We start from the raw sequence: 24,217 nt of genomic DNA, 5'->3' as shown, positions 1-24,217 counted from the left end.
TCCAGACTTTTTTTGAGTTCTACAAGCAAATGGCTAAAGGTTTTGTACTGATATAGATTTAAGATAAGATAACCAGTAATTAAGCAGCATGTCTAACCACCTGTTTGGGCATATGCAAACCATGCTGAAACAACATATTTGGCAGCAGCAAAACGCAGAGTCGAAAATAAAATTCTAAGCATTTCTGGTTATGCATTCCATGATCTCATGGTCAGTCTTCTTTCATTGTAATCTGCTTAATTAATATTAATTTAACGAAAGTGGTTCTCAAACAGAACATTGAATTCTTTTATTCACGAAATATTAAGCTTAAATATTATTTGATAGATGATTCAATTACGATTTAATTATCCACTGAAATTATTGCTATTTTTTTTTTAATACTGCACTAATATTCATGTATTTCAATTCAAACAATGCATAAAAATATATTTATAAGAAACTATTTATTCCACATTATTTAAAATGATTTGGTCGTAAAAAGTAATTTTAGAAGAAGCGGTTTTCTCTAGTTTAACATGCTGTAAAATTAAAATATTTTTATTTAGTATAAAGGTCTAGACTATATGCAAATTAGATAAGAAAGAAACTCCTTTAGATGTAAATATTATTAAAAAGATATGAAGATGATTATATAAAAAGGAAAAATGGGAAATTAAGCAGAGGGAACACCAGACAGGCTTCTAACTATGATTAAAAACGCTTTGCTAACGTAACCATAACATTCCTTTAGGGAACTCTACATTACTATACCCTTTCCATTTTTTTTCTTTTACTCCCAACTTACTTTTCCATCTTTATCTTTCATATACACGTGTACCCACTTACATAACTTTAACTTAAACTACCTGCAGGCTGACACCTCAAGAGTTTTACTCCTGTGGTAGAAAGGAAAAAAGAAAACCTCAATGAGGTGGTAGTTCTTGCAATTAATTTTATATACCTGAAGTCGTTGAAGAGTTTATTTAAATAGATTAATTTAAAGAAAACATATTTTTAGAAACAAACTCAAAAGATAACGTAATTCAGTCTCATCCTGTTTTTAGAAGAATATTTAATTAATATTTTACCTCAAAATTATTATGCAATAGAAATGATGATTTTAAACTTATTATTTTAAGAATTGCCATGTGTATGTTTGTATGAATTATTTTTCAGAATGTACTAGAACAGGAGAATCATTTTAATAAACTTAAATTTTCCCTACTCAAAATTTTAATTATATCAGTGCCTCAAGTACAGAGGTCATAGTGCCAAATTTTGAATTTGACCTAACACTTCCTCCATACAAAATTCTATTCCACACGAACGAAAAGGATTTATAACACCTTCGGTTTTGCATTTATCAACTTTCATGAGCCTCTGAATAAAAAAAAAAACACAACAAAATGTTTTATTTTAACTAGAAAAACATTACTTTGTAAAAAAAACTACTAAAGAAATAAAATCTGAAGTTAAATTTTTACGTCTGAGTTTGAAATTAGACGTTACCCTTACAAAATCTTTTATTTATACTTTTTCTACAATAAATAAAGAAATTTTATTTGTATTTTATTTTTTCCAATCAGTCGCCAAAAGAATTTCGACCATAAATAAAAGTTTTTACTAAGACTAACGTGTCAGGAGACCACCTAAAGATAGTCTCACGAAGAAAATAAGAAAAATAAAGATAACAGATAACAAATAATAAAGTCAAGAGTCAGATAAATAATAAAAAAATCCATTAAGAGATTTTCCTTATTTCTTATTTAGCTTCCAAAATCACCGTTAGGTATTGCTTTAGAGGATGAGATGAAATGGCAATTTTGAAGCGCGTAAAAATACCACGCCTGACCGGGATTCGAACTCGGGACTTCCGGATGAAAGGCTGAAACACTACCACTCGCGCTACAAAGGCCGGCCAAGAGTTTAATCCAAGAGTAATTCTGTTATGGAAACATAACAGAATTAATTCAGTCAACTCTCTCACAAAATATTCAATACCTGATATATTACTGCGTTTCTGAAATGAGCATTTGTAAATTTTTTCAGCAAATGGGTGAATATTACTGCTTTTCCATATTTAATCTATTTAATGATTATAGTATTAACAGATAACGATAAATTTACCCAAAGTAACCAATAAACTTAAATACTACTCTTTCAAAAATATAAGGAAAGCGTTTCCCAACAATTACGCCGTTGAGCTGACGTAAAACGAACTGGTTAAAAAAATAAAAATAAGATTACTACGTGCAAAATCAATTCCTGGTATTCTTTTATTACTGAACTATACATATATTTTTCAAAATGTAGTTGTAGAAAGATAGACTAATCCATATCAATTATCCAATTAGCATTGATTGTAGTCATAGTAATCATAGTAACAAGCTGCCAATCAATATCTCTTCCTAGAAAGCATTTTTAAATCATAAAACAAAGATTATTCGTCACTAGATAGTTAGCTATTCTCGTCACTGGTAGGATCGATACTGGAGAGATTTTACGTAGGCGCGACATAATAAACTATGTTCAGAATAGTACCTTCTATTGTGCTTTCTAACATTAATTTTTCAACAACAGGGTAATAGCAGATATTTTGAATCTATAATGTTTTTATTACCTATTTCGGTTGAAAAAATAACAATCTATTTTTTATACAAACAGTTAATTGTGTTAATTTGAATGGTACAAAACAGCTAGTAAAAATTTTATACAGTACAAAATGTAAGTTGTTAGCAGGAAGTATATAATTTTTGGTTTGGGTTAGGTTGGGTTAAATTTCATGAGTAGGGCAACAAGCCCTACAATTATTTAAATCAGTTACGTAAATATTTCAAATAGAATGTTCCAATCGATTTTTAAAATTAGGTTATTCCCTATCTTTTCAGCTTAATTTTAAGGTAACAAACATATAGATTTTGAAACTAATGGACATTGTTTTTTTGAAGATTAAATACAATAATGATTTTTTTAAATTAATTAAAAAGTTTTTTTTTTTTAAGTAAGGGTATTTTATAAACAAATTAATTATTTTAAATATAAAGAAATAGAAACAAAAAGGTTAATGAAATCAAATTAATTTATGTTTTATAAAGTTTCAAGTTAATCAGCTAACTAACGTAAGTAAAGGGTGTTCTTTAGATGTTGTGGAAAATAAATCTGAACATTTCCTGGTAATGAACTAAAAGGTTCTATTGCATGTTTATGTACCATTCAAAACACGTACTTTATGTTTCATCCAATTTATGTGTAGGCATATTACTTCTATGAATTAAACGTATTTTATATTAAATTAGAATACGGGAATAGATTATAAAACGTTATCGTGAAATTTTATAATCCTTTATCATATATAATTCATATATTAATATTAATAAATATTAGTATTATTATATTTTGGCATGTAATATGTAAATACCATGTGTGTGCACGCGGGAGTGGGTATTTGTGTGATGAATTACACGTTTATTTTTTGTAAATAATTGTATTATGTGGCACTTTAAGATAAGAGAATACAGTGTAATATAAAATATACTTTCTCTATTTTGTTGTCATTTACTTAAATTTATCGCATAATTTATTTAAAATTATATATTTCCACTCGTAAAGCTCAGTAATATAAGACTAAATTATTCCTATTTTAAGATTAATTAAAAAATGTTTCGAATCTAGATAAAAAATTTATAAATTCTAAATATATTTAATAACAAAGAAAGATTGCGAAGATGAAATGAACAAATTTCTCATTTATGAAAATAAAATTAAAAAAAAAAGTTAAATAAATAGATTGAAATTCCGTTCAAGATTTTATGTAAATTACTGTTGATATTTATAATCAATTAAAATTTCAAGTAAATTAATTCGGTACAGTTGTGACAGCATAACTGGTCATGTTTAGCTTTATAATGAAGGACAGTGGTCTTAATTAATTTCCCATTTACTTCTCTTCAAAATATAATTCATTAATAAAATATTTCTTTAATAAACTTTCAAACTAAATTTTTGAATTACCAGACCTGTTTTTACACGATTGTCCAAAAAGGACAATTTAGGGTGTATGTATATATGTATATTTGTGTCACCATAGCAGCTCAACGGCTAAACCGATTTAGATGTATGACCCCTCGTTGGAATTTATACGTTACTGGGGTGTCATAGGCTATATAAATATGTATATGTCGTTGATGAATTGAAAAATCAGGCTTATTGCAATGCGCCCGGTTAACTGGAAAATGAAATATATTCGCATTATTACTTATAATCTAACCAAACTCAACCTACGCTCGCTTTCCCTTCGCTAACCTAACTAGCGAACGAAGCAAGTGTAGGTTAAATTTAGTTAGATTATATCTATACAAAATAATTATCCGGTAATTTTACAATTATTCGTGTACATTGCAATAAGTTATATATATATATATATATATATATATATATATATATATAAATGAAGTAGCGAACATTTGCCATAAAATTTATCGAATTGTGAACTGTGAGCCTGTATCATTGTGTGAGCTGGATTTGAACTAAATGATTCGAATTAATCGAATGAATAATATTACAAAAATAATACAATTAAATTTACGTTAAATAAAATATTAAATAATTTTTTTTTAAATGTATGTTTAATAAAAATGGGCTTTCCGAGGGGACTGCGTGTAAGGATAAAGTGATAAGGTGATGCGAACACCTCAGGCGAGGCTAGACCGATAATCACCATCAAGTGGTAACAAGCGGCGTGCCCTTAAGGCGATGTTTCGGGAGGTGCAACGGGATGCTCTTATAATATCTCGGCAAACAATCGTCCGATTTTCAAAATTCAAACGCGGTATTTATAAGTAGGTTAAAGACTAAATTTTGCATGCATCAGCTAAACTATCGATCTAACAGATCACAGTTATTCGGGAATGTTGTTATATGTTCGCAACCAATCTTCTATTTTTTACACGACTTCTCTAAAAGGAGTGTAGTGTATTTCGGGTGTATTTATGTATGTGTATGTAATGAGACCCTGTGTTACATTCCCTACACCAAGGTCTACTGATTTTTTCAATTCGTAGAAAAGAAATCTATTTATTTCTGTAATAATTTTAATTTTCAAATAGTAGTTACGATTTAATCAAATTTTTTAAATATCATGTAATTATGTTAGCCAACTGATCGATCCTATAAATAAAATTAATAGTATTGTTAAATATATTTGTTTTAGTTAAAGTTGATACATAAAGTTAATTACGTAATATATAATATTGTTTAGTTAGACAACAATTATATAATAGCTCTAATTAATGTCCATATGTCTCTTTGTGTGTGTGTGTGTGTGTGTGTGTGTGTGTGTGTGTGCGTGTGCGCGCGCGCAGGCGTGCATATTTATTTATAATTTTACTGGTTTTCTTTATCAAATCCTTGTCTTGTTAAATTTTAAAATAAAAATCTAAGTTGTTAAATTTATTCTAGTAATAGTTAATTTTATTTTCGGCAAGAAATTAAAAAGTTTTAATACAAAAAAAAAAATTTACAATTGGGCAATATAACGAATTCCAGAATAAATAAGTTAAAAAATACAATAACTAACAGAATAAGAAACAGTTGATTTTACATGTAAACCTGTTGGAATAATGTACACATTTTGTTGCTCCTACAAAAAAAGTAAAAAATGTAAATCTCAAATTAAAAACAACGAAAACAGATTTTAAATCTCATTAATATAATTATAATATTGTAAAGACCGGTAAAACAGACCTAAGTAACGGATTCCCTTCAATTAAGAGGAAACTAGAAGTAAATATAATAATGGGATAAATCCAGAAAGGGGCTAAAAGAAACCCTTTTAGTAAAGGTAATAGGTCCGTTTAACAATCATCCTTTGAAATACTGCCCATTGACACGACCAAATATTGTTGTTCCGTGAGAAGAGTTACCAGACCCCAATTAGGAATGCATGGGAATGAAAGGGCTGGGTCGATCGTTCTCACGCTCAACTGGAATCTGGTTCTGCAGGTAAAAATGATAGTAAATAAGATAGTATAAATACTCCGAAGACCAGATGGCAGTAGTTCTGCGAGATGTAAGTCTGCGAAATGAGTTAAGCGAGAGTATTCAGCGAGGAGGTCAGTGAAGGAGCGAATTTCTAGTGAATTAAGAGTTCGACGCGATTACGGTGACGTCACAAGTAATTCCTGTACATGAAAACAAGAAGTGGTTCGGTGAGTTGCTATTAGATTAGCAAGAAGTGAAAGAGTTAATATATTAAATTTTATTCATAGATTGTTAGGGTAGTTTTATGTGTGAACAGCAAAGGTATTTGAATTGGAGTGAAAGAACTTTATAATTATCTTATTTATTGTACTATTCTTGTTAATATAATAGTAGTGGCTAAAAGTGTTAAGACTAGCGGTCATGCTAATGTCTTTTGGCAATGGGAGTGAATTCTGGTTTCCAATATTTAACTAACTATAATATAAATAAATCCAGACGATTACTTTAAATTCTGTTTTGTATGTATTATTGGCATTTGTTATTATTATTGTTGTGATTACTTTGATTATTATTTGTTTATTATTCTTATTGTCATTTTAATTATAAAAACATTTTCAATTGTGAATTTCTCAATATCCTGATCCAGCCATGTACACCAACAATATAAATTTAAAAAATATATATTTATATACATTTTATTTTTGTAAACATTTCTTTATTTGTTTTCCTAATGTGTACGTTGCAATCTGTGAACAAGTGGTGTCAAAAGGTATACAAAAATTAACTCGAAAGAGGTGACCGGCGAGCCGACCTGCCATGCCGGATTTCCAGCCGGTAGGTGGGAAGGCTCGTTAGAGTAAACAGACACTTCTGTGGGTGGCATAATACCAAACAGTTGGACCGGCTCAGGGAAGTAGAGAGAGAAAAAAAAGTGAACAATTAGCGACCCCCATGGCCCAATGAGAAGAGGATGAAATGTATGATTTGTAGTCTTGTACAGATTCAGGCCTACCATTCCTGAGATGCGTTTAATTGAACCCCAACCATCAAAATATACCAGTATCCACTGTGTTTTTTTAATAAATCGAAAAATACTGCAGTTGAATTGTGAAATAGGATATACTGTGCAAGAGAGTGGTCTAAAAACTTCGTAAAAATAATAATGTCACAAATTCCAATGAAAACTGGTAGAATAAGATGTTCAGAACACAGAATAAGTTTAATATATCGCTAAAATATTAAGACTTAATTAGATTGTAATTTGTTATCTTGTAAACAATGAAGAAATCATTATATATATATATATATATATATATATATATAATCTTATATATATATATATATATATATATATATATATATAATCTTATATATATAAGATAATTGTATTCTTATAAGCAAGTAAGGAAGGATATTATATGAAAACCTAAATCAATAAAGAAAGAAGGTAAAGATTTATTTTTTTATTTAATTTTTCAGGTAGTTGGGGCTTCCATGTAGAGTTAAGAGCACCACGGTACGTGTCTCTGGGAAACTCTGCAATGCTGAAATGTGATTACAGTGTTCCACATGAATTGTTACACAAGGTGGAATGGTTAAGACATGGAAGGAAAATTTTTCAATATGTGAAAGGCAGGCGACCTCCGTTTAGAAACTATACAATTCCAGGAGCATATATAGATGTCAGTAGAAGAAAATTTTTACTTAGTTTGAATATAAAATTGATTTATTATTTATTTATATTATAATAATATTTTAACTACTTCTTCCACGATCATGAACTTTTGTTGTTTTTGAAGCAAAACTTCCGACTCCGACAGAATAGATCTCCGCCTGGGTATTTCGTGCGGACGTCCAGTGTTCGAATCCCAGTCAAGCATCCTTTCATACGTTATCAATTTCCAACTGGCTAATGACTACAATATAGCAAATATAAATACAATATATATATATATATATAAATATATATATATATTTATATATATATATATATATATATATATATATATATATATATATATATATATATACAGACACATATATTTATAATATTAGTAATAAAGTAATTTTAATTACGTAAACTCTGGTAATTTTACCTTACTTCTTTTAAAGTAGGGATAACCTCTATTTTATCCCAGTGAAAGATATAAATTTTTATTATGTAACTTATACTTTTATAAAGAGATATAATTTCAGTTTTCTAAAAAAGAACAGTTCTTGAACGTTTTTCTGAAAATTTATTTTTGTCAACAAAATAAATTACATTACTTTATTAATTTTTATTGAAGTAAATTTTTCTACGATTGATGGTAAGTCTTTTATTTCAGCTTGTAAATAGTGTAATGTTGCACAAAAATCAAATTGATATTTTTTTCAGTAAGATTATATTTCTTAATAAATTTTAATATTAGGTTACAAAAACATCATCGTATGTTTCATTTGTCAGATATAATAATTTAGAACACTTCGGGAAAAATTTTGTAATAAATCAAATATATATAACAATATTAAAGAAAAAATATTAAGGGTTAATTAATTCTGGGCGATAGAGGTCTGTGTACGATTGTGTAGTCCAACATAGAAGCTATTACTTTTATTTTTGATATTCAATATAATTTTAAGTACTATTTAATTGCTTTTATTAAGAAAAAAATAAATAATTCAGTCCAATAAACATTAATAGAATAATTTAATTTATTTCCTCGAAAAAGACTACTCAATTTTTTGCTACTTTTTTATTAAAACTGGAGAAATAACAAAGGAAATTACATTTAAAAACATACAGAAATTAATTTACTTCGCTTTTGTATTGAATTGTTGTGAAATGTTTAATGAAGTGAGATACATTTATCTACCGTCGCAAAAACTAACTGTCCAGAGAAGGGAAAAAGTTACGAGAGAAAAACTGTTTTATCTGAGTATGCAGCAGGATGATTTAATTAACGTAACTTTCAAATGTAATAGGACAAGTTATTTTTAAAAATTAAAGAAAATTATCCTTAAATTACATTTTTATAAATTACAAAAATAAATACATTACTGAATGTTAAAAACATTTTTAATACACTCCTAACCAAAATAATTCTAATTATCTATTTCATAATACTTTAATTTATTATTAAATATATAGTTTAAAGTTAATCTATCATCTTGTTAAAAACAATTATTACGATTTCTAATGGAAATATTAACTGTTTAGTTGTACAACGTCGAAAAATTAAAATAAAGCATAAATTAAAATGAAAAGAAAAAAAATATAAAATTTTTCTGATAAACAGTAAATAATAAATTACTTGATAGTTTTTTTCTAACCAAAATTTTCCGTAGCGCGAGTAGTAAGTCTCGGCCTTTCATACGGAGGTTCCGGGTTCGACCACCGGACAGGTATGGCGTTTTATGAAGCAGTATTTAACGATAGTCCCGGAGGCTAAAGAAAAAAAATAAACTTAGAAAGATATCAGCGTTTGTTTTTAATTGTTACTGTTACGTTTTCACCCCCTCTTGCCGTCGGTTGCTGAAACTTAGCGTTGGCTAGGTGCCCGTTGCAATCTGTGGTTGTCAGACCATCACGCCACTCTACGTCACAAGCTGCTCCCTCGAGCACTGTACGTAGCGTCTTCTAACCAGTCTGCACTCATACCTGACCTAAGGCGGTCGCGTCCAGATGGACATTCTCAATTCTTGTTCGGATAAACATTACTTTAAGTTTTATTTAGTTTATGTTTGGTATCTTTAACATTAAGTTATAAGTTACAAGTGTTATGTTACAAAATTAGTTTAATTGTACGCCAACACGGCGTACAATTAAACAATCCTTGAGTAATCAACAAGGTGTTGTCTTCATTCATCACCTATGAACACATTCAGTCCACCCTCGCTCTAAAATCTACTGCAACGCTGTTAACCAAGGCGGTCGGCCTTGGTTAACGACATCGACGGGTCGCGTCGATGTCGCAACATATAGGCATTACAATAATTTTACATGTTAATTTCTTATTTACAAAATTTAAATTAATTTTAATTTCCTTCAAATTATCTAGTTCTAAGAGTAAATTAAAGTATGCAAATTAAATAAATAATATTTATTCATATTTTCTAAAAACGAACTAAAGTACTAAATTCTTTTTTCGACGTATGACGTGCTATGGTTACTTTAAATGGCTCTTTACCAAGACTTTTTTTTAAATATTCAAAACCAACAATTTTTTACAAAAGATCTGGTACTTCCAATATCGATTAATATTCTAAATATAGTTCACGGATTGATTATATATCTTAATTATTCTAAAGCTGTGGCTTTTATCTTAGACAACATTTTTTAAAATAAATATTCATTCTGAAAATCATCTGGGTTATTTACATAGAATTTCATTAGACGTTTTTATTACCCTGACCTACCTGTCTAGGTCAGAGTAGGTTCATAAAAGTGTAGGTCTGTCGGGAACAATCACGTAAGTGTAGGATAGGAGGAATAGGAGTAGGAGTAGTCACTCCTACGGTTAAATCGCGGTTGGTCATCTTTTTTGGGAGGCCAAATCACGTCTGGTAAACGTGGGGAATTCAAATCAAAATGTAGTGGTCAAATGATCAAATCAGATAATGACCTGATATAAAAATATCTTATAAAAAGACATTATTTTACTCTTCTGAGGAAAATGTAGTATCTAAGTTAATACCATTATACTTAATAAGTACACACTATACAGTATGTATACAATTCACTTTTTCTTAGTACCCTTTTTTTTTGTTAAAGAGATGGGGAATCCCATTTACGGAAGCCTAAGCAGTGTCGGGCTCGCTAAGAGGTGTCGCAAGACGTTATTAATATGCGTATGCAAACCTGCGCACTACCGACTAAACCGCCACCCCTGGTAGCCACCCTTCCTGGAACCGCTAATAACCTACCTAACCTACCTTTGGGTTTATAACCTCTCTCTTTTTTCCTGTTTAGCCTCCGGTAACTACCGTTTAGATAATTCTTCAGATGAATGAGGATATGTATGAGTGTAAATGAAGTGTAGTCTTGTACGTTCTCAGTTCGACCGTTCCTGAGATGTGTGGTTAATTGAAACCCAACCACCAAAGAACACCGGTATCCACGATAGTATTGGTTTTATAACTTAACCCTACGTTAGGATTAACCCTACGTTATCCTATGTTAGGATATTTTGGAAGGAAAAGGTTACAAGAATAATGCTAATCTATTCTACCACAATTAACATTATTTGAATCTGAACTAAATTTTTTTGTTTCTTCCCTAACAAATACTTTTCTTAAATGGAACGATGTTTATAATAAGCTAAATACAGGAATTTTTCCGGTTTTTGTACAGTCCATGTAAATTTCGTTCCATAATCCTGTTTTGGGTTGCATTAGATTTTGGCAATCCAATGGACGGTACAGTGAACAAATTTCATGATGTTAGAAAAAAAATATATAATTTTAAAAAACAAAGAATTTTAAATGAAATAACTTTACAGAAATTTTTAATTAAATTTAGTTTTCACGATTAATTTCAACTTGAATTTTTTACTGAACCATTTAGTAAAAAATTCAAGTATTCCTTATATATATATATATATATATATATATATATATATATATGTATAAATTAGGTTTTTGTTTTCATGGTAATACAACAATAAGTAAAAATATAATTTTATTTTAATCAAATAATTTAGAATTAGATTATATAAAATAGCTCTTTGGGAACTGCTCCTCGTAATACCTCAAAGGGATGACCAAAATGTTGCTGAAATCGTTAAGATGGTGCTTGTCTTATGCTAAACATGTGAAAATTTTTCAGATGCATCATTGAACCTAACGGTTCCTGTATTCGTAAATTAAGCTATTTGTAAATTCAGTACTTTTTGAATTTTAACGTCGGCCCATTTGTAACTCTTTGAAATTACAACTAATCTAAAGCTGTGAATTGTATCTTTTTGAAAATAAATATTCATTCTGAAAATCATCTGGGTTACTGTTTACATAGAATTTCGCTAGAAGTTTTTATTACGCTACTCTGACCTACAATTACGTGATTGTTCCCGATAAAGGACTTTTCACAGATTTCATCGGCGGAAAATCTTCTATCGGGCAAAGTAGTCACTCCTACAGTTAAATACGCGGTACGGTTATAATTAAAATGTGGTGTGGTTTTTTTTTGTTTCTTCTCTAATAAATACTTTTCTTAGATGGAATGTTGTATTATATGCTAAATAAACATATTTGCAGGATTTTGTTCGGTACAAGTAAATTTCCTTCCAAAATCCTGCTTTGGGTTGCATAAAATTTTTGCAATCCAATGTACGGTATAGTCAAAAAATTTAATGATTTTAGAAAAATAAAATAAAAAATAACACGCACAAAATTACTGCAGTTATTGTTTTCATAAGAAAGTGAAATATATGTATATATATATGTAATGTATATGTATAAACTTTTGAACTGACGGTGGTTTTGGGGTCTGGGGAAGTGATAAGTGGATACGCGAAGATATGTCGAAATTTTCCGGAAGTCGAATCATGGTACCCATTACAATAGATAGCTTTCTTATGAAATCTACGTAAAATCAAAAATAAAGTCACATTAATTTTCTGAAAATTAGTGCACGACATAATTCAATTCAAAATGTCGAGATTTTCCGGAAGAAAGGCATTTCTGTTTCAATTTATCTCATTAAATGAATCATGAAAGCTTGGAAATATATGAAAACTTTTAACTTTTTACAAACTATCCAGAGGAGTAGACTTAATTTTTTTTCGATTATCATTTATTAAAGATGAAATAATATTAACTATTTAATCATTAACGAAAGTATATAAGTAAAAAAAAAAACTGACAACAAATTTATTATATTTTATTATTATCTTTTCTTGCCACTGGTTACTTATTCTTATTTAGTTGAAAAATAATTATTCAAGAAAATAGTTTTCAAAATTCCAAATTTTTTTTTTTCATCTTTCTGACTCCAACCTCCAAAATTGCCTCCAAAGGATCTTTGTTGACAAATGGAGAAAGTAAAAAAAATTTCATTGAAAAATGTACAACCAATAAAAAGGTACCGAAGATTTATTTTTGGTGATAGAGGTCGATATTTTAAAATTTTATTGGCTACCTCACTCCAGTATTGGCTTTAAACTATTATTTTTTGGGGTGATTTGCACTAATAATATGCTTAGGAAGATATAAAAAAATTCGGTTAAAAAATATGCAATAAATTAAAATTTAGCTACCTTTTTTCGGTTTTTGGGGAAGCGGAAAAATTTGGGTGTAAATTATTTTTTAAGTAGTAAGGTAAGCATTTATGTATATTCTGAGCTTGGTGTTATGAGCTGGGTGAGGGTTATGTTAATAAAATTTTGAAGAAATTGACCCCAATGAAACTGATCTCGAAGAAACTATCAACCCCACCACCTGAAGTTAATGACCTCAAACTTCTACCAACAAATTGCTCCATATAGACGAGTCTCTGTGCTAAATTTAATTTCAACTGGTTTATCCAGTCAAAAGTTATAAAAATTCAAACAAGGCAATGCACAGACATGGGTATATACGTACGTAGGGTCCCACATTACTACCTCACCACACTTTTTTGTTGTTTGGAGTCCTTGGCTTATGAAATGTCAAAAAAATGTAAAAAAAAATACCATACCACATATTCTGACTACCATACTGATTACCATATTTCTTTTTTACAGCATAGCTTTAGAGCTATGAAGCCAGGAAATTAAAAATAACTGATAAGTAGTTCATGAATCAATCATTTTGTCAAGTTAAGTAATTAAGGAATTTAATTTAATAGTAATTCTCTAGGAGTATTTCTTGTACGGTGCAATCTTGTAATATTTATATAATGTTGTTTTTGATAAACAATGACAAGATTAAACAGTTAAATGTACATGACTACGCTGCAGAAGAGCGGACAACAGCTTGTGCCCATACTACGGGGAGCTGGATAACGCAGAAAATGTGGTGTTGTACTGCCATAGATGGGAAGACATTCGGAGGGAATACGCTCAGTTCGGTCTCTTGACACCTGAGAATATCATTTCGAGGATGCTAGGGGATGAGGGGACATGGAACGTCATCTCCCGCCTTGTGGGCAAAATTATCCGTCGCAAGGCGTCGGGGGCATAGATTGGTGAACCGCTCGTACGCGGAGCCAACGGAAGTCCGCACTTGTGGGTTGCCGTTCCTTCGGTAATGAGGCGTGCGGAACTTCTTAAGGTCTGCGCTTATCTGAACCTTCCGCGATTCCATTACTGTGTCCCCTGACGACAGCAGCATGTCCCGGATAATGCCTTCATGGCGGGTACCGGGGCATGTTGTTTTTAGGGGGAGGTTTTTTAGCGAGTGCTCACTTTATGAGTTTTTGGAGGGAAATTTTACACACCCAGTAGTTCAGGGTGTTGGGCGTCTGTCAGCAGATTATTTTCTCCTCCCGCGGAAAGGAAAAAATAATCAAATAAAAAAAACATAAAATGAATGTTACTATTACAAACGAAATAAATCTTCATAAAAAACATAGTACTCTTTTCTTTTTATTTTGATTTTAATTAATACACTATTTTCAGAAATAATATTTAATATATAATATGTAAATTATTCAGAAACAAAAAGGCTACATTTTTTCGTTTCATTAAAATTAACACTTAATTAAACTCGTTCAAACTTTTATTAGGTTAAAATAATAACGGTCAGTTTTTCTGGAGTTAATTTGGTCTGATATTACAAGGGTTCAGGGAGTCAAAGCTATGCTAATCTCGTCCTCTGTTGTAGCGTACACTACGACTACTTCGACTAATGAATAAAATATTATGCAAATTGCTTAACTAAAGACCTTTAGAACTTGAAGCAACAACCAACTAGCAATATTCCAGTGAGTACTTATATCAAGAGTGTAACGAACGCTCTTCTCGATGTAGAAGTTCTCTCGGCAGTTTACACCGAAAATCTTTATCATGAATTTAAACAAGTTTGGAAAAAGATACAAAAAAAAAAATAAACAAATCATTTTATTTCATTAATATCTAATTATATATACTGTTAAATTAGGTGTAAAATAAATAAAAATATTAACGAAAAATATTTATAAGAAGTAGAACTAAGAATTATTCTTGGGAAAATTAAATCATCATTAAATTAAATTAATCATTAAATTTAGTGATTAGTGAAATCTGGCTTAAAAATTGAGAAAAAGGTCGAAAAGCTGATATTTTAGTAGTTTCCGAGAAATCTGACCTAAAACGTAAAGTATTGGGGTTGAAAAACATTTGATTTATGTTTGGCATGAAATAACATTGTTAAATGAGTAATACATGCATAAAAGCTATAAACAAAAATAGTAATGAATTTGAGTAAAATTTTACGAATAAAGTCCACAGAAACTAAATACAACTATTAGAATTTTCATATATTTTATTTTTAATAACATTCTATGTGAATTAGTCTTTGTAAATAGCATTTCCCTAATTGTGATTGACGCTACATATATATCTTGAATAATATTTTGTAAACATATAACTTCCTTGTACGCCTATTAAATTTCATTTACATATTTTTTTAAATAGGTGAATAACTGTTTAAAATACAATGCAAAAAAATAAACACAAATAAACTTGAAACTGTAAAGAATAATAAAGCTAAACGTGAAATAAAATAAAGATTGGCTAACCTTACCGACGTTTGTTCTAAATTTGAATTGCCTGGTAAATGTATGAGTGTGTTTTTCGCTTGAAGAACCTAGAGGATTAGGCAATATTTTGTGCAAATACAATAAACTATTTTCTTTGATTCTTTGTTCCTTTACATTTTATATAAAATTTACTTTTTTGTACGGTTAAAAAGTCAGCAGTTTCAAGAGGATATATGTTGAGTTACTTAGTGATGCAAAGTTACTTATGGAATTTTGAAAAATATTTGTAACAATATAAGGTGCTGATTTAGGTTTACATTTCGGAAATTGTATTAAGAATAGTCTGTAGGATTTAAATCGCTTATTTTTGCAAAAAAATATCCTAGATAATCTAACGTTTTTCACGTTGTGTTGGATCAGCAGAAAAAAACTGTTGCTAGTAATGACCGTTTCTTACTAATCAATAAGAACACCTTCCTATGAAAGAGACTGAGGAGAAAACTAATCAGAAGGAAGGTACAAAAATTCCCACCAATATTGGCAGTACCGTACTGCCAATATTGGTCGTAAACGGTCTTGTTGTAAACGGTCGTGACTAAATCGGAGTGCAGAGTGCAAATTATAAATAAAAAACAACTGAGAGTGTTCTTGAAAGTCACAGAGGTTTATAAAAAAGTAATCGATTAGTTAGGGAGCGTAACTTTATAGGGCATATTTTTACCGGGAAAGACGAAAGAGTGTTTCGGGTTGTGCTGCAGAATTTACACACCTCGATCCCGATAGAGATGATGAAAGATGACATTGAAAGAGGTACACAGAAACGAAATATTATCAAGGTCCGCCACGGGATCGGATATTAAAGAACCGTTCCCTCCTTTTTTTTATTTATCCAGAACTACAAGATAACGACAAAGAGATATTCTCGCTATGGTTTATTGCCTACTGCACTATTATCCAGGAATCTCGGGGATTGTGCGGTGTACGAGTATGGACATAGCAAGAATAATTTCATGCGACCAGTTGAAGTGTGCGGGCGGACATAGAATCAAGGATTGTCAAAAGAAGGACAGAAATACTCCGGTTACTTGTGCGCTGTGTCAGCTAAATCATTCCGCTAACTGAAAGGGGTGTAAAGTGTGTAAGGAAACGTTTGGAAAGAAAGATGTGAAGGAGGTTGAGCTATGCACCAACCATGTCTCCTTCTACGGCTCCTTGATGTACACGAGACAGATCCCATGAGCTCAATAATAGTAATTTCCCTTCGCTGGGTCAGAAATCAGCTGGGAGATCGGATAATCTTTCTGATAATAATCTGGGTACTCGTCTCCACTCATTTAATCGTCCCCAATTATTTTCTGAGGCAGTGTTGGGTTGCAACGGTAATAATTATGGACTTTTAAGACCGTAAAATGTTGTTAAGACATTAGATTCTAATTCAAAAAGTTTTAAGTAAATTTGCTTTAAACTGCAAACGAATTTAACTTTAACAAAAATGAATAAAATAATATAAAATGTTACATACAATAGGCATTAATGTATTTATACAGATGTAGCTCAGCAGATAGATTTTTTTAAACATTCCAATGCGCAAAACCGCTTACGACACAAAGCATATTCGAAATATAAGTAATTAAAGGGTATAGTTCTTATGTATTTTTGACTAAAATCAATTAATTAAAAGGTTAATTTTTATTAAAAGGAAAACTTCGTGCATTTAAAATCAGTACGCCTGTAGACAAAGATAATAATTGACATTTAATTACATAGGAGTAAAATTGCGTGATACTGAACTTTCTAATAAATATTTCTTAAGAAAAAAATCGGGTTACACTATTTTCATAGACGTACTGTAATGTCTTAATTATGTGAAATTATTAAAAAGCACACTAATTTAAAAAAAAAATTAAAATAAAAAATTTTCTGAATAATAAATTTAGTAAAATTAATATAGAAAAAGTTAGATGGGTATTATGATTAAACATTAATATTATTCCATTTGAGATATATTTTTTCTGGTTGACCTACGTTGAAAGCGTATGATAGTACAAAGGTTTATTGGTTAGTCCTTTTTTACATATTGCAAATTTAAACTCTAGCGTGTCATACTATTAGTAGAGTACTGTAGAAAAAGCTGTTAAATTATTCATTCTTATCGAGTTTCCAGGTTTATGTTGATCCGAGATTTAACGATGTGGCCTACTGAAAATAATAAAAATAAAAACTAATTACTCCAGAAAAAAACTAAGTAAAATGATCGAAAAAGTAAAAACACAATGTATTGTATGTCATTACCTTCAAAAAACATTTGATAAGTATGAATATTCATTGTTTTATTTTTTTTTAAATAAATGAAATACAGTACAATCACGGTCCGAACACTGTGCAAATACGGTAGCTCAAATAAGGTACGTCAATGAAGCGGAAAAATATAACACTGTATTTAAATATTTTTTTATTTTTCGAAAGTTTTATTTTAAGTAAAACATGCCATTTGATATACAACTTGCTATTGAGCAAACTCCCAAAAAAATTCACGTGTAAACAAATGAGAAGGTCTATCCGGTCTCCAATTTTCGATCGAAAAGAGTACTATTAAAACAGACATGCTAGCTAGCAGTGTAACTTGTAGCATCATTTTGCTGAAACTACATATTTTCTGGAAATCAAAAAAACGTTTGCCTCAAAATGTTATGACCATGCTTATGTAACAAGGAGTGCTCAGCGCAGAGCCTTAATTGCACGCACTGATGTCTTTAAAACAACCTCGTACGAGGCTTCCACTTATTGGAAAACGCTCTCCCAATCGATTTAGTGGTGAAAGTTCGGGCAGCTATGTGGAGATTGCGAAGAGGCCGGGAGACCGAGGTATTTGGGATGCGGTTTCGGGCCGGGCCACTACCGGTACGAAACGGTGATCACAAAGCACCGGATCTAAATTTCGTTCAGTTGCCTATGTCTCGCCTTTTGAAGAGACTGCAGAGCCTCGCGATAGAAGGAAGCGTGGCAGTTGGAATGGGACACCACGACTAAGAAAAGATCCCTGTGCAAGTTTATATGGGATCTGGGGGGATGGTATGCTTTGAGTTCATTTTTAAGGACAACAGGTGCCCAGGTGCTCACCAACCATGTTAACTTGAACCAATATCTGTTTCGGTTCTGTCTGGCAGCTGATGAGCTGTGCGTCTGCGGAGAGGTCCAGTCAAATGAATACTTAAAGTTTGACTGCCCTGCTCTTGTGGGGGGGGGGAGCAGAGACCGGGCCATCCTGGAACTTAGAGGTCAAGGGGAAAATTGGCCACTCACAAGCGGTGAGTCAATGTGGCGAGAGCCGCATTGTATGACCGTGTGGGAGTTCCTTGATGCAGTTGCTTTTTCGACCGGCATCCATAGTTAAGGGAAAGACTCTTACCGCATAGCAGTGAGAAGCGAACGCTGAGTATGCCTGACCACCAGCCAATTATTATGGTTCCAAGTGCTATAAAATGGTAGACAGGTACTTGCTGGCATTCAGAACCTAGGCGTCGTAGCGAATTGCTGCCTAGACGAAATAAATTTTATTTATGGATGTCAAATATATTTTGAGTATCTGACGGGGTGCACCTACCCATTTTAGTAAATATGTGACAAGTGAGCGATTGGGACACGAAGCCAGTGGTGTATGGAACTGTGCTTAGTCAGCTCACCCTGTTAGGTAAGCTCTAGGAGATATGTAAAGATACTGGTCGCTGAACTGTTCGAGGCTCAGTTGCCGTTGGAGAAATGCCCAGTAAACCAAATGCTTGTGTAACCCTCTGAAATAAGTTGTAACGTTTCCTCGATCATCTTGAAAAAAGAATAGTCTAATAATGTCATATGAGGGAAGTGCATGTACAACTGTGTCCAGATAATCCATTGGTTTCTCATGTAATTGAAATGGATTGTCAGCGCTCCAATATCAACTGTTTTCTTTATTTACGTAGCCGTTCAGGTGAAACTGAGTTTTGTCAGAGATAAAAATATGGTGGATTAAGTTTTAATTACTATCCAAACGCTGCAAAATTTCATGGGACAAAAATTCATTCGAACAACCAACTAAAGAATTCAAGCTGCAGTTTTCAGGAAATGAGTCTATTATGAATGAGTCCCTCAATGAATTTCCCTCATTTCATCTGGTCTGGGGCTTATCAGTTATCTTTTGCAGTAAATAGTTAATTATTTTGTAAGTGGATTTTTTATGTTTGCGACAATCTTCGCTTATGCCGTTTTCAAACCCCAGATTCTGCGAGATATCAAAGAAATATTTCCATTTTCTGATAAGAATGTAATGCTCTTTCCTTTCCTTTATTTACCTCAGAGACAAATGAAAGACGTAATTATTCAACCGATTTTTTTGAAAGTTAGGAAGTTCTTTACACCTGCTAGATCTGATAGACCTGCGCTGTGTACATTTGCGATTGCCCGGATTCATAGTCTTAGCAATATTACAACATACACTTCTACTTTTGAAGTTCTACTCCGAAGAACCATTAAAAGTTCTAAAGTATTAAATAAACGTAAGGTACATGTAAAGTACATGTATTTTAATTACTTTCTGACACAAAAAATGATTTAAATACTATGCAGGAGAGTAAATACTCCGAAGTTGCCAAAACGGAAAATTTCATGTTTTATTCAAAGAATCGAAGTATTTACTGAAAAAACAGACCAGAAAAAGTAAATATTTTTTTATTCATTTGAGTAACTGAATGTTGCACAGTTTTATGATAAAATAACATCCCACTATTGTAGAAATTGCATCACACTATTAAAAATCAACGAAAAAAGTAGATATTAAATGGTATTGCGTTTCTGTCAAATAAAACAAGTTCACATTTTATAGCTGTATACGTTCGTTTTTCTGGAAAAGGTTTGGTTGGTACGTTTGATTCTTACCTACCGAACACTCTCGATTTAGTTACCGAAAATTTCAATCTGATTAAAATTTGACGGTTTATTTTACAGACGATTCACAAGTAATTATAAATTTGAAATATGTGACCGTATTGTAAAACTCGTAGGTCACTACGAAAAGAGTCTCAACTGGCAATTACGTAGAGTAACAGGTATTAAATAATGTATTTTTATCATTCAGTTTTATTAAAGAAATTTGTTTTAGTTTCATATAAAATACTTTTGTAATCATGAAATCTTAAGGTAGTTTATTTTTTTTACTATTTTAATAAATGATAATTTTCATTTGTGATTATTTTTATGGAGATTATAGTAGTGTAACTTAAAAACTACAAGCATCGGTAAAATTCAATTTTAAAGCACTTTTATTTGATATCCCATTCGAAGAGTTTGAAACAATTTGTCTTTTGGGTACAAAAAATGGCATGTTGGTTTGTTGTTTTAATTAATTTAGTTTTATGTTCATCTGTGCTACTTACTTTTACTTGTGTATATTACACAATTGGTGCGATATTTATTTCATACAAATCAATCAATTAGTCTTAAAATTGCATTTTTTTCCATTTCTAATTATTTAAAACTACACCCTTTATATATTTTAAAGATAAGAAAACATAAAAAAAGGGTCTACAGATTAATATAGACTTTTAAATACTGCAAATTTCTATACTATTTTGATGAGTAATAATGTACACTATACACGGGTCACTATAGTGAACAGAATGAACGTGTCACTTGTGAGATTCAGAATTACCTGCATTTTGATAGGCTTTGCATACCGAAATGTAACTATGTGTAGATCAGCGAAAAAGTCGATCGGAAACCACTTCACTTCTTACGTTCCCTAATAAGCATGGGATGCTTTTTATTCCTAATGATGAATGTGTAATTTTTCGGGACTAACCCTATTACGATTATGACAGTTATGTTAAAAGAATCGCCGCATTATTAAAAAAAAAAAAAAAAAAAATGAACTTCATTTTCTGTTAATTAGAATAAAAGCTTACACTAATTCTTAATGATGCTTCTCTTAGAACTCGCAAGAAATTAAAATGTACTATATAATGTACTCCGCCGATCTCCATGGCGTAGTGGTAGCGTCTCGGCCTTTCTTTCGTAGGTCCCGGATTGGAATCCGTCATATGTATTTATAATATGAATTTATAATACGTGTATCTATGCATGTATATATATATGTACATGTATGTGCGTGCGCACAAATATTCATTTTTATCTTAACATTTGAATTATTTTTGGAAAATAATTTAAATGATTTTTAAAGGATATTTTACAAAAAACGTATTCTTTTAGTTTAAAACGTTACAAATTACCCGTTTATTAAATATTAATGAGAATTTTAATAATATTCTTCACAATATAAAAATTAACTATCAACGAGACTTAATGAAATTAATAGAAGAGGTAAACCTACACTCTTATTTTGCTTCATTATTTAGTCTTTAATCAAGGAATATTTTAATTAACAAAACTAATTTACTACCTTCTTCAGACTACCTCTAAAATGAATGGAACAATAAATTTTATTAACAATTCATCCGAAATGATTACTAATACAGTAGTTCCTTTACAACACATAATAATGTATATTAATTTCTGTACAAATTTCATCACAAAAAAGAGAAAATGCTAATTTTTTTATCAAATATATTTCTTTTGTAGAAATAATATTAATTATAATAATGATAATAAATAATAACAAAAATATTAATAATAATAATTTTATAGTTGTTATATAAAAAAAAAACATTTAAATGATAGCAACACTGATACAAATTATATACCACTAACTGAGTGTAGTACCATTAGAGTGCCTTTATTTCATTTCAAAGATTCTGAGTTAAAATTCTGGTCATTATTCACGCATTAGAGTTTTGGGCATTTTTTTTTGGGGGAGGGTTTTTCTGGGTGAAAAACGGTTCCGCGCTATCATCGGCCTGACACGATGTATTTATTGTAATAAACAATGATATATCACATTATATTATATATCTATATTTACGTAAAAAAATAACCATCTGCTTTACGGCTATTGGCATGAATAACTGATTCTCACAACAGTAATTCATATACTTGATGCAAACGAACGACCCTAAGAAAACGTAAAATAAAAGATAACAATTCATTATCCCCAGGAATAGTTCACATGTTAGCCTCTAGGTTAAGTTTGTGACAATGCCGCATAACAGAAATAATCCACGAGGATGTGGTACACTGTTAGTTGGCAGTCGCAACGAGCAAAAAGGGTTGCTCTGTTTGCGTCATCAGATATCCATGAGTGAGCCTAGTGTGCTCCATTCGTAGACGGTAATTGGTATTATCCCATTCACTTTGACACTCATCGTGTACTACCCTCTTCAGAATATAGACAAGATCGTTAGAAGCAACGCGGTTGGTAAATGTACGCTGAAAAGAAGCCTTTTTGCCGCACTATCTGCACGCTCCTATATGTTTGGGGGATCACAGTTAGTAGAAACTGACTGTGCTATTACGTTTAATCATTTGTGAAATAACATACTGAATCTCACAAGCAAGTGAGTATATGGAGTACACGTCACTAATTGCCTGTAAGGTACTCATGGAATCTAAGCAAACAAGTACATGTCTTGGGTGTCAGTCTTCATATGTCGGATTATTAAGAGTTCCTTCCTATTTCAATAAGGTCCATTTTTGTTAAGTTCAGCTGCAGATAGTCATTTATAATTAATGGGAAAGAGATTAAAATAGAATACGGATATGTCGGAGATGCTGCAGATGATTTGCGCTACGTTTGTGTTTAAGAAATAAATAGATCGAGGCGGCCAGTCCGCAACAGGTTTACCTAGGTTGTCTGAAAAGTTTTGAGCCTAACATAGAAAGATTTATTTTTTCTGTCAAATATTGTTTTATTTTTCAACAAAATCTCCTTTCAAGTCTATACACTTCTTCCATTGATGCTCTAACCTCGCTAACCCTTCCAAATAGTAGCTGGCGTCTTTCTCAGCAAATTAGACGTTTGCTTATGCAATAACCTCCTCCTGCGACGAAAATCTTTTTCCTCCAAGCAAAACTTTATGGTTAGGAAAGAAGGCAAAGTCGCTTGAGGCCATATCTGGTGGGTGAGTGGTCAAGCAATCAAAATGTAATTCGTGAATTTTATCCATGGCGACCGTCGAAGTGTGAGTAGGTGCATTGTTATGTTGGAAAAGAACTTTCTTCTTCTCCAAATGTGGTCGTTTTTTTGCAACCTCTGCTATCAGCTTGTCAAGTAATGATGCGAAGTACTGTCTTGTTATTGTTTTACCTTTTTGAAAATAATCGGCAAAAAAATTTCGTTTCTCTCAAAAAACAGTTGCCATCACCTTCCCGGTCGATGAAACCGTCTTCGCCTTTTCCGGAGCAGGTTCACCCTTTGCAGTCCACGTTTTGACTGTTGTTTCGTCTCAGGAGTGTATTTTTTTTATTCGGTTTTTTTGGGCAAAAAACACTTCGGCGTCATCATTGCCCGAACACGATTTGGGTGTTGTAAAAAACTAAATTTCAAAAATTCACAATTAAAAATTAAATAAAACCCCCAGAAAACAACACATGAAATATAAATACAAAAACAACAGAATAAAAAAATCAAAACAAAATGAAAACTTAAGTATAAATTAAAAAAAAAAAACAAACTAAAATATAAAAAATAAAGGC

The 24,217-nt window shown here is 31.1% G+C and overlaps 1 protein-coding gene across 1 annotated transcript in view; it reads left to right on the top strand.

The window, feature by feature from the left end:
• LOC142326797 (uncharacterized) overlaps window positions 1-24,217 on the top strand; it is a 646,039-nt gene that overhangs the window by 400,297 nt on the left and 221,525 nt on the right. The window contains exon 3 of the mRNA XM_075369512.1: window positions 7,441-7,643. Coding sequence (XP_075225627.1) covers window positions 7,441-7,643 — 203 coding nt within the window. The remainder of the gene's footprint in view (window positions 1-7,440; window positions 7,644-24,217) is intronic.

Source organism: Lycorma delicatula, chromosome 6 (genome assembly GCF_047948215.1).
Source record: "Lycorma delicatula isolate Av1 chromosome 6, ASM4794821v1, whole genome shotgun sequence".
Classification (NCBI taxonomy): Eukaryota; Metazoa; Arthropoda; class Insecta; order Hemiptera; family Fulgoridae; genus Lycorma; species Lycorma delicatula.
The sequence above is the reverse complement of the archived record's forward strand: the minus strand, read 5'-3'. Positions and strand labels throughout refer to the sequence as shown.